Genomic DNA, 12890 nt, shown 5'->3' with positions numbered 1-12890 from the left:
CATTTATTAGACTCTTCCTCTAAACCCAATTCAGTAATACAAGTCTGCAATTATATCAGGAATGTAATCATTTACTGCTAGTCGATCTTAGTTGCATCAGTCTGATTTTTTTTAACCTTCTTATGGATGAAACAGTTTCCTCTTTGACCCGCACACAGGTGAAGGCTGATGAGAGGATCCTTAAAATGGACGTTGGCCTGTTGTTTTTAAGACTGCACCGGATGGATGCTGGGACGTATTTTTGCCAGACGGTGGAGCACAGCATCGTTCACACGGTGAGAAAAATCTCCCTGGAAGTGGTGGAAGAGGAACGTGTCGATTACATGTTCAGCAAGGACTATGAAGAGGAGCTGGCTCAGAAAATGCCCTGCCCTGCCCAGAGCAGCATCTCCCACGGATCAAAGCCCTGGTACAAGGAGTTCCTGCAACTCATAGGCTACAGCAATTTTCAGAGAGTGGAGGAATATTGTGAAAAAGTCTGGTGCACAGATAAGAAGAGAAAAAAGCTGAAAATGACTCCATCTAAGTGGAAGTATGCCAATCCACAAGAAAAAAAGGCACGTATCAAATCAGAGCACTACCGAGTTCCCAGGCACACCCAGGCTGACTCCTGATGGGTGAGAACCCATGATATCGTGTGGCCCCTCCCCCATCCCCCCAAAATAAATCCATTCAGGAGTCCTTTGTGGTGTTTGGACCCAATGAAAGAGGATGTTGAGACTGAAAACGAGCTAAAATGCTTTTAGTAAATTATATACTTGATGTCTATTTAGATGCATTTTTTTAAAAAAAAACTACTTAATTGTTGAATTTTAATTGTATCATTATGAATCAAGTTTCAATTGAAAGACAATCTGACAATCTTCATATTTAGCATTTAGTCCAATTAATCATGGACGTGCTTGCACTGTATATTTTAGTGTATTTGGGGGTATTTAAGTGAATTCAGATTGCTGATGTTTTGATAAGCAAAGCAACAGTAAATTTTATCGTTTGGGGGTTTTATTTCATTTCAAACATAGCTATAATTGATTTTCATGTGGCATATCCTAAAGCCTCATTCTAAATTCTAGAAATTTTACAGTTTTCCCTTCTGAAAAGCATGTTGCCAATTCTTCCTTGGTTTGTATATGTGAGGGCATGGGATGAGCAGTGAACAGGAAGAAGGTAATCATAAATAAAAGCTGAAAAACAAACGAAAAGCAAAACTATTTGAACAGTGCAGCCGCGCATATCTGCAGAAGCAATGAGAAGATGTCTTCCTTGCAATGAACATATTAGCAGGCGCAAAATATTACTGTAAAATTTTCCTGAACTGAGCCCAACTATTTCACTGATGGCTTCTGGGGCCTTGTACCAAGAAGGATAATGGATGATCCCAGGTTCATTGTGTGAGGATCATTTACAGGCCTACAAAACAAGATTTAAAATTAGCCGTGTGTGTGGATATGATAGGTATATTAAAGAGAAAGTCTTGCCAGTTCTATCATTTCTGTGTTTTGTCCCTTCTAGGTCTGTTCTTACCATAAAGTCCTTCTCATACATGTAGAAAATTTGTACTAAGCAGGATGCCTATTTGAATGGTTAATATTGTTAGCGAGTGTCTGCAATTTATTGCCACACTTGATATTATTTCCATCAGCTTCTCAAGTACAGCCAAGGTGCGTCTTTCTTTTAAAAGGCTGAGATCAGCATCTACGCTGGGAGGAAGGGGCCTACTGTTAAACTCCCCCCGCCTTCACAGCAAGAAGGTGCAGAGCACCCCCCACGCACTGCGTGCAGGCACGAAGCTCTGAATTGGATATTGGATTCAGATGAATGGGCTTTCCAAACTTCATTAGTAAGTCACATTAAATCTGGTGTCACAACAGCCGTCTCCTAACCGATTTAGTGATTTAGAAATACTTTTTCTCACATTAATTTGAATCATTGGATTGGGGTGTCAATATTTTAAACTGAATTGACTGTTTTAATGAAGTAATATTCCTAATACGCATTTTAAATATCCGTATAAGCTAAAAATAGGCAGTGCTGCACTAATGGTGTTAAGTGATTATATGAAAAACCTTAATTAAATAAGCACCACTGGGTTGGGCCATTCAAAGGTCCACCTGTTGATGAGAAAGACTCCAGCCATGAATTATTTCTCAGCATCTCATACCTGCTGGCCTGGCATTTCTTACAGCATCAACTGCTAACTGCTGTGCCAACACTTTCTTCCACTTTGACTCCCTGACTTCAGTATCCACTTCCTGATTTGCCATGACCAACCCGATCTCCCTCTTTCTGGCCTTGGGATTGTTCTGCAAATGTGCCTCACATCGCATTGCCTCCTCTGGAAAGGCTCTAGTGTCGTGTCCCACTCCCCCTCCGACGACCGGGTCTGGGAAGTCTGTATCAAGCGTGGCCACGAAGCCTCTGCAGCTTTGCCAAATTCCTTTCAGATTTCTCAGGCAGGCAGGAATCCAAGGTGTGACTTCAGCAAACCAGATGAGACTTCGCTTGACTCAAGGAATGCCAAAAAGCAGATCCTTTATATAGGCCATAGGGTGTGGCTCCATGACTCAGCACTTATCCAGGCCTGCCCCTCCCTTCCTTTTGCTGACGTCGCCTCTCAATTCTCTGGAAGCGGGGATCCGTCCACTGTGAACTCCCTTCCTCCTGATCTGCTGCCGGCAATTCTAGCACGTGGCTGGCTTCGTGCTCACACGCTGTAGGAGTGAGGTTTGTTTGTGCATTCCTGACATTCTGTCCGGGCATGGTGCCAGGGCTGGGGGCTGGAGGCACTCCAGGCCGTTCCCCTTCATTATCAGACTCTGAATCGGATAGCAGGAGATGGGAGGGGCCCGGCTGAGGAGAGGAGGGCGAGCGAGGCACAACATCTAGCTCTTCCCAAGCCCATGCAACCAGGCTTGGGTCTCTGGTTCCAGAAGTTCAAACTAAAATTGCAAAGACACACGCTGCGGCATCTGAGGTTTGAGGTCCAGGTAGCACTCTCCAGTAGCACAAGAGAACAACGCAGAGAAGGTACTTTGGGACTCTGCCTGCTCTGTGTCCAATGGCCACTTTGAGGTCACTTTGCTCTAGGGGTGCAGCATGGAGTACAAAGTGTTAGACTCTCTTCCAAGGGAAATGCAATTAGCCAGACGCTAATGTCTTGAATGTGTTTCAAAGGAATAGATCTCCTTTCTGTTATAGTTATAAAAACTGTTTCACTAATCAATGCTCAAGGTTAAGAATTCCACTCTCAGTCATGCTAACACGGAGAGAGAAAGAATGCTACAACCACCATGTGATTAAACGTTCATATTTTCCGATTATAAAAACTAGAAGAATATTACAAATGAAAAGTACAGTAGCTTTTCTTTGCTTTTCTTCTTCCAAATAGCAAATTTACTGTAAATCATTTTACCTTTTTTGTAACTGAAAACGCTTCTAGATCAGAAAGAGGTGCTAATTTATTTTAGGAGCATTGGCAGGAAGGATACAGTTATTGCAATTAATTAATTATGGAAGAAAAAAGTCTCACAAAGACAGCATTTGTAGCTGACCTAAATATAGAACCTGGAAGGCAAATCAGCAGCTTCTGCAAGTAAAGAGCTGTTTTGGTTTTAGCAACTGACACCACCCACCCCCACCCTCAGCTCTCAAGCCAAGCTGTTTTAGGAGGCCGCAGAGTCTGGGGACCACAAAATCATTCGTTCATAATGTGAACCCCAACTTCAAAACTTAGCCACCATCCTGCGGTGCCTCCTTACAGATTATACACAAAAAGGGAGAGATCCAATACCAGGCCACCTCATGGAGATCGGAAGCCACACCGCTAACTGAGGGAACCTGCACCTTTCGTCGTATGATTCCAATCCCACCGGGTCGTCTTCATAGAACAGCTGAAGCAATTCTGCTTAGTGCGTGGATCCCCTTAGGAATCCCCTTGGGAATCTGGCTTCCATTGGCAGGAGCTACTGAGGCTCTACCTCCTGGCTCCTCAGCTCCTCTTGCCTGCCGTAGTGGCTAAGTCACTGGCAGGCTAACTTCCCCTTTCGGCCGACTTCCTACCTGAGCTTAAGGCAACCGTTTTATTTATTTGCCTTTATTTCTGGAGCTGAATTTGGAAAACTTCAAGAAGATAACAGCAACTGCATGGTTTCTTATATGTGTGACATGTTCAACTGCACAGCCATGGCTGCCCTCTTGTGAAATCCCCTGCCCGCCATGCAGATCCTCCTTCTTCCCATTCCAAAACATTTGTCAAAGTCTGAACTATCCCATCTCTCAGAACTTCAGCAGGTTCTTCCAGAACTGCCTCATCCTCAGACAAAACTCCTCTCTTGACTCCAGTAGTGCCAAATGATCTCCAATAAGCAAGCATCTATTTGATTGCCTTCTACATTATGGAGCAACTGTTAAATTCTCCAGGATAACAATTCCTCTAATTTAAAAAATAAACTTAATTTCAGAAAACCCGATGCAGTTGTTCCTGCCTAAAACTAACTGTTTTACAGAACCGCCTCCCAGATGTTGTAAGAAGATGGTGAGACCTAGCCACTGGTGAAATCCAATTTTTTTTACTACCAGTTTTGTGGGCGTGGCTTGGTCAGCATGGCAGGGGAAGGATACTGCAAAATCTCCATTCCCACCCCACTCCAGGGGAAGGATATTGCAAAATCTCCATTCCCACCCCACTCTGGGGCCAGCCAGAGTGTTGTGCCTCGTCCGCTTTCCCCGCAGCCGGGGCCTTCTTATCTGCTTCCAAACGCTGAGGAATGTCCTAGCGTTCTCCCGGCCCCAGCCCTGGCTCCATGCCCAGACAGGCTGAGGAAGAAGAAGCGCCTCCAGCCCCCAGCCCTGGCTCCATGCCCAGGCAAACGGAGCAACTAGACCCCTCCCCCTCCCCCACAGCATGTGAGCCTGAGGAAGGTCAATTACCAACAGCTGCAGACTGGAGTGACCCTCGCTTCAGGAGAATTGATAAGCGTTGTCAACAGAAGGAAGGGAGGGGCAGGCCGGGATAAGTGCTGAGTCATGGAGCCACACCCCATGGCCTATATAAAGGATCTGCTTTCTGGCATTCTCTGAGTCAGGCAAGTCTACCTTATCTTGCTGAAGTCACTTTCTGGTCTCCTGCCTGCCTTGAGAACTTTGCTAAGACTTTGGCAGAGCTGCAGAGGCACGCCTGATTCGGATTTCCCTGACCCGGCCGTCAGCGGAGGAGTGGGACACGACACAGAGGTGGTATTTGCCGGTTCTCCAAACTACTGAAAATTTCCGCTATCAGTTCTCCGAACTGCTCAAAATTTCTGCTATCGGTTCTCCAGAACCTGTCAGAACCTGCTGGATTTCACCCCGGATCTAGCTGCTGCTTCAAAAGCTCACATGGAGCAAACAATTGTGTCGTGTTGTATCTGGAGGAAGGCTGGGAATCTTCTCATGTACCAAAATGTCATAGGAGCATCTCTCCCCTTAATTAATGTCTGGATCTTTTGAGTCTGATTAAAAAGAGAGAACCCACTAATGCTTTCCAAATTGAAACTAAGACTGGAAATTTAAAATGTAATGTCTCCTTCAGATTGAGCTCAATTCCTATTTGCTTCATGGACAATTTTCTTTTTTGTGGGGGTGACTTCATAATCTAGCCTAGAGCCCAAATTTACCAGTGATTTGTGAGGACTATGGGGAGCCCTTTTCAAAAGGATGTGCTTCATATATACAATATTAAGTGTACAACCTTAAATCCCAGCCAGGTTGAAGAAGATTCTTCTAGAGATGAATGTTTCTCTACAGCACACCGTGTGTGTGTGTGTGTGTGTTTGTAGGTTTTCACGTGCTGTAACATCCTGGATGGTAGGTTGTGTTGTAATGTCATGAACACATGACAAGACCTCAAACTCAGAGCCAAACCAAAACCCGGGATGCTGCATCACAGCCATCTGCTCAGGACATCACATCACAGAACTCCAGAGGCCACAACACCAAAGCTCAGGACATTACAACACAACCTACCACCCAGGATGTTATAGCACAAGACTCAGGAGGTCACATTCCCAGAACTCAGGATGTTTTCAGAGAGCCCATTACCACTACAGGAGGTCACATTCCCAGAAGTCAGGACATTTCCAGAAAGCCCATTAACCAGGTCGTTACAACACAAAAGACTAATGGGCACACAACTAGGACCACCCCCACACAGGATGCTACGAAACAGCCGACTAATCTGCAAACATCCACTCCACCTATCAATCAAGATGCAACCACACAGCCAAGCTTACAGCAACACTCCCCACCTCCCCACCAGTATTTATAGAGAGATGGCAGCTCTGACCACACTTTGCTCGCACAAGCACAAAGCCGTAAGCACCAGCCTGAAGATGATGAGTGAGACCTCATCAAAACATCGCCAAGATACTCTCAACCTTACATAGGGAAAGACCCGAATACGCCAAGACCTGCATATATATATCCATCTACCAATCAAGATGAAACCACACAGCCAACCAACCCGCTCACAGCAACACTCCCCACCTCCCCACCAGTATTTATAGAGAGACGGCAGCTCCGACCACGCTTTGTTCACAGAAGCACGAAGCCAAAAGCACCAGCCTGAAGATGAGTGAGACCCTGTTGAAACATCGCCAAGATACTCTCAACCTTACACAGGAAAAGACCCGAATATGCCAAGACCTACACACACACACACACACACACACACACACGTAAAATGCAAATTATATTTTTATTTGGTACTAATTAACATTACTTTTCCATTATTGGAAAAGAAAAATGTGAAAGATGCTCTTTTTTTCTGCCTATGATGGGTTTTATTAAATTCTGAGTTTATGACTGAACTCAGACTATTGCACCCGTTTCTGGGCAATACATTTTAGGAAGGACAGTGATGAAGAAAACCATGTCCAGAGGAAAGGAACTAAGCCTGGAAGGACAAACATACGCAAAAGAATTGGAAATATTGGATGGATTTAGCTTAGGAAAGAGAAGACTGCAGAGAAATGTGACTTAAGTATTCAAGTACCTGAATGGCTGTCATTTAGAATGTGGAGTAGAGTTATTCAGAATCGTTCCATACTCTAGATTCTTTTCAGATAATAAAACTCATTTGTCTAAAGTTCTTCCAGGACAAGACGAAAATGAATTAGATTTTGGATGGACATTGGTTTTTTAGAAATGAGTTGGTAGCAGCCTTTGAAAAACGGAAACAATTTAGAACCTAAATTACCTCAGGAGGTCCAGAGTTGTTGGGCTTCTGCCGGGATGCTGCTGTGGGCAGCAGGATAGTTTAGATGGTCTCCAAAGTCCCTTTAGAGCTGGGAGAATGTTGTCGGTGTGCAAATAAAAATGTGCAGCAGCGATGATGCATTCCTCAGATTCAGCTCTATTTCAAAACCAGAAATAAATTTGCAATCCTTTCTAATCGCTTGACTATGTGAGTTAGCATTAGCATTTTGAAATGATTGCATTTCAGCATAATTGATCTAGTGATTAAATTTTTATTATAGCTAATAAAAATTCCCTCTCTCTTTCTCCATTCCTCTCTGGCGAGGTGGGGTGTGGGTTCTTGAATCCTGGAGCACTAGATTCCTTTTTATGTAATCAATTCATTCCTTCTTTACTTTTACCGCCAGTAATGAAGGCGGAGATATTTCTGCCCCTGAGTCTCAAGCCCCATAAAGCCAGAGATGCTTTAGAAAGCTGCACAGTTCAGATAAGAGTTATCAAAAGGAAGGTTTTTTTACAGTTGGCACCTCGCAGGTTCTTTGCAATTCCTTTAGTGCCAATGGCTGTGTTATCTGAAGCTTCAAAAGTGTTGCAGAATGGAATCCAGTGACAAATTATTAGTGACCATGAAAATGGGTTTCTCAGTTTTTAGCTTACTGGTTCATAATTATATATACTTGGTCTCCCTCCCTCCCTCCCTCCCTCTCTCTCTCTCTTGAGAGAGACAGAGAGGAAATCAATTTACCTGTGTATGAATAGAAATGCAACCACAGATTCATTTATGATGAATAAAAAAACAAATAGCTACAATATTTAATAGTAATTCAGCATCATGCCCATTATGAACCCATGTTCCAAAAGGGACCTGACACAGTCATTTTCATTTTTACGTCACATTTACGTACGTACATTATATCTTCCAGATCTGATCTGGAAAAATCCAGACAGCCAACAGATGGAATCTGAACGTCTCCCTTTGCCAGATAAGAGACACAGCATCATGAGTAATCCCAGTCCTCTCTCAGTTGTCATTTGCAGATAATCAAAAAAGATATGAGGTATAATGCAACACACAACAATTATTAGGAACACATTGGGAAGAAAAAGTGAAAACATTGCTCAGAAGATAAATTATGTATTATGTAGATGAGTGGCAGTCTCTTCTCTCTTTCTCCTCTTCCTCTCTCTCTTGAGAGAGACAGAGAGGAAATCAATTTACCTGTGTATGAATAGAAATGCAACCACAGATTCATTTATGATGAATAAAAAAACAAATAGCTACAATATTTAATAGTAATTCAGCATCATGCCCATTATGAACCCATGTTCCAAAAGGGACCTGACACAGTCATTTTCATTTTTACGTCACATTTACGTACGTACATTATATCTTCCAGATCTGATCTGGAAAAATCCAGACAGCCAACAGATGGAATCTGAACGTCTCCCTTTGCCAGATAAGAGACACAGCATCATGAGTAATCCCAGTCCTCTCTCAGTTGTCATTTGCAGATAATCAAAAAAGATATGAGGTATAATGCAACACACAACAATTATTAGGAACACATTGGGAAGAAAAAGTGAAAACATTGCTCAGAAGATAAATTATGTATTATGTAGATGAGTGGCAGTCTCTCTTCTCTCTTTCTCCCTCTTCCTCTCTCTCGCCCCTCTCCCTCTCCCTCTGGTTGGGATCATCTGTTTCCTTCCAGTTGCTTGGGAGCATCTGCTCGGCTTTTATGAAAAGAAATACTGGGCTGCAGGGCACAATTCTTCCATTTGGATTTGTGGGGGTGTCCATTCACGCATGTATTTCGTCATGTGCACTCGGTTCATTGCATTAGGGCTCCTCTAGAGAAGGAGCTTTAGTTGTAACAGGATGGAGAAACTATTGTCTAAAGGAGGAGATGAAATGGCTCATATCTAACTTCCTCCATGCAATGCTAACTAAATCATTGCTCCAGGTATCCCATGTAAAGTATATTTCAATTTGGCTTTTATCTAATAGGTAACATCCATGTGTGAACCATTTCTTGATGAGGAGATATGGAAAACCTGCATTACTTTGCATTTTATTCAGCAGAAAGGACAAATATTTAAATCTAAATATTGCTTAGCATCACCTGAGAATAGGCCCATCTTCTTCCTCCTCTTCTGCTGCCCTACAGCTAAAGTCTCAGCATTCGGGGCTGGTCCCAGCCTGGAGCAAAATTGAGCAGTCAGTTTAGACTTGCATTTGAAGCTATTTGTACAGCTGTGCAATGTTCAAAAGAGCAGGTTGTGTGAACTGTTGGGACTTTAAAAATAAGGCTCTGCAGGGCTGGTGTTTGGCTGTTCCAGGTTCAGCCTGCAGGTGCACATGAAGCCCCTGGCAATCGCAGCAAAACAGCGGGGTCTCCCCATGCAGCTCCAGAGACCGCCTGGGAGAAGCCCTGCCCGGCTGACAGAAAGTGGATTTGGTCAGGCAAGGAACACAATGAAAGACGCAGAGTTTTGTCAACAACTACATCAGCCCTGCAAACTGAACGAGTAGAGGCCAAATGGAGGAAAGCAGCCCTTAATTGCATCGCATTGCACTTGAGTCAGAAGCACCGAGGTGATTCCGGGTTGAAAGGATTAGCTGGTGACATCACTGTTGCGTTGGGGACACCCAGTTAGGGGCAGCTTTCATGTCCCCTTTCACGCAGGAGCTGGAGCAAAGGACGGGAGCTCACCCTGCCCCATGGCAGCACTCGGGTTTCGAATGTGGTTGACTTGCTGCTTGTCAACCAAGTGTCCTAAACAAGGTGCTCTTTGTGAGATTATAATAGACTCTTAGGTTCCCATGATACCAGCACCCAATATTGGGTGGGCCTATTCCTTATCTGTGTGTATTACAACCAAATTATAGGGCATGTTACCTCACCAGATCAGTAGCATTTTCAAAGAGATGGAGAGATGATTGGTCCAGCTGCACTTAAACAAATCCCAGTTCAACCCAAAGGATTTATAATCCTCAGATCTCTCAGATTCCAAAACATACACTACATATTTTGATATTGATTTGATACTTGGTAGCCAAATTCTAATAAAAACCAATATTTAGAAATTTAGCACTTCTTTTAATACTGAATCGAAATCAGTTTGACTGAAGAAGTATTTCCCTATAGGTATGGCTTTGACTTCCAAGTAGAAAGTCGGTTTAGTTGAAAGAGAAAAATCCAATTTCTTTAAGTAAAGCTATACAGTGTCTTATTCTTAATCCTTTGAATATAAATTGCAGACAAAGCATTAGATATTTACATTCATTAGCATTTGTGACCTTAAGTATTTTTCCCATTTTGAGACACCAAGTTTAGACATTACTGGAGAAGTAATGCAGAATTTTCTACTTTTCATAGCATATCCAAGGAAATGCACTCATCTAACAGAATGTTTGGCTTTCAGGTGTGCTTATGTGGGGTTAAGGAGACCCTCGTCACGAGTGCTGTGGTTGTGCTCCCCCATGATTTTGTCCTAGAAGCATTTTGTCCTAACTGAGCAATGTAGAAACATTCCCGATGTGGTAGACGGGCACCAGGCCCTCCACTCTGGACAGGTTCTGGATCATGCGGGCTTTCCATATCTCTATATGGAACCTAGACCTAGAGCCACACAAACATATGACTATCCTGGGTGCATCAAAAAATGCTTTGGGTGGAGATCACCACCCTTAATTAGAATCCACCCACTAAAATAGCCAATATTTATATGACAATTGCCTTGGTCTAATTGATAGGGTGTTCAGATACAGCATGCCATCAAACAGAGAGCAAACGGGGACTCCTGGGGAGAACTAGAAGGACCGTCAGTTGAGATGAGCTTTGCTTTCTTTGCTCCACTGATTTGACCGGTGATGATTTGACTTAAGTAGCTCTTCATGTGCTAGTTTAATATTCAAGTACTTTGGATTTAGCTCCTGGTGACACGTCCCGTTTACATAATATTTTTAAAGCTAATTTATTCTTTAACCCAAAGGAAAAACTAGAACTGTTGCGGAATTACTTGCTAACACTCTGCTATCTTCAGGGGTCTCTCAGGTGAGCTTTCTCACTTACTAGTCCCCTTCTAGCAGCCGGCATGACTTTGTTAAAAGTAGGTTGTGCCAGACAAATCTTACACTTTTTTTGGCAAAGGGATTAGGAATATGATGGATGTGATGTTCCTACATTTAAATTGGGCTCTTGATAAAGCTGACAATAGCCACTTTCTTGGGAGAAAAAAAAAGGAGTAACGTAGGGTGGATGGTCCATTTAGCAAACAGATCCCTAGTTGGTGATTCCACGGTTGCCCTCAGTGTCCAGACTGAGCAAGGACTAAACAGGAGCCGTCGGATTGCTAGAGCTGCCAAAAGAGTGAGTCAGTGCCTCAAGGCAGGTATAATCGGGTGGAAGTCAGAGGAAGCTGTGGGGCAGTTCTGGGCTAAAGCAGCCAACCTGCCCGCAGCTGGACTCCCATGTCCAATTTTAGTTACCACATTGCAAGAAGAGCTTCTGTTTGCTGCATGGAAAGAGCTTCTTTTCTTATGAACTGGTTGCTACTAATTTACTGTAATGTTTATTGCAGATTATTATGTGGTTGAGATGTATGTAGATAAGTGTTAGTTCAAGTGAAGTAGATTATATTAATTAAATTAGCTGCTGGCAAAAAAATAATTCATTTTTAAAGTAGCACACTATGTCTACCTTGGTAAATTATGATGTTAATAATAGCAATAGCACTTAAACTTATATACCACTTCATAGTGCTTTTACAGCCCTCTCTAGGTGATTTTTAGAGTCATCATATTGCCCCCAACAATCTGGGTCCAAAGCTTGTCCTATGAGGACACTTAAGTCATGTTTTGCTCTCAGTGTCTGTTCCCAATTCACCAGGTGGGGCTGTCCAAGGAACTCTCCAATGAGCCTCTCCTGCAGAAGCGAAGAAGACTCACTAGAGGGCCTGAGAGAGCTGACACTGAGTGTCTCCATTTGTAGCCCTTTGACCTTATAACATAGTCCAGCGCCCTTTGTCTTCCCACATGGGTATATCCTCTAGGCCAGAAGTCACCAGCCGTTTGGACCTCAGGGACCACTAAATTCATAATTTTAAATCCCGCAGACCACTAATATGATTTTAAAGAAATCAAGAAGTAGTTAGTGCAATATAAAAAATGCAAATAATTTTTCTGTGGACCACCAAAAATTTCTCATGGACCACCAATGGTCCCTTGACCACTGGTTGGTGACCACTGCTCTAGGCAACGCAGAGTCAAACTTGCATGTAAAAAAGGCCTCCCTGCATAATATATAGGAATAGTTTCTTTATTTATATGTCATATTTCTTATCCTCTCCGTCTCTCACACATGGGCTCTGAGTGATACACAATATAATCAATAAAATTAACATTAAAATCAGAAGTTACTAATTAAGTAAACATTAATTATAATTAATAACATAATTAATAATTCTATCAAATTGCATGATAGATAGATAGATAGATAGATAGATAGATAGATAGATAGATAGATAGATAGATAGATAGATAGATAGATAGATGGATAGCAATAGCACTTAGAGTTACTGGCACCACTTCACAGTGCTTTACAGCCCTCTCTAACTAGTTTTACAGAGTCAGCCTATGGCGCCCAACAATCTGG

General features: G+C 42.8%; 1 protein-coding gene across 1 annotated transcript in view; it reads left to right on the top strand.

Annotated features, from left to right (window-relative positions):
• The window catches only part of SEMA3E (semaphorin 3E), a 141900-nt gene extending 139395 nt beyond the window's left edge, over nt 1-2505 (top strand). The window contains exon 17 of the mRNA XM_058190450.1: nt 159-2505. Within this exon, the coding sequence (XP_058046433.1) occupies nt 159-614 (456 nt within the window). The 3' untranslated portion in view covers nt 615-2505. The remainder of the gene's footprint in view (nt 1-158) is intronic.
• The last annotated feature ends 10385 nt before the right edge of the window (nt 2506-12890 follow it).

The sequence above is a fragment of the Ahaetulla prasina genome, chromosome 7, assembly GCF_028640845.1.
Source record: "Ahaetulla prasina isolate Xishuangbanna chromosome 7, ASM2864084v1, whole genome shotgun sequence".
Classification (NCBI taxonomy): Eukaryota; Metazoa; Chordata; class Lepidosauria; order Squamata; family Colubridae; genus Ahaetulla; species Ahaetulla prasina.
Note: the sequence above shows the minus strand (reverse complement) of the source record. Positions and strands in the feature narration are given on the sequence as shown.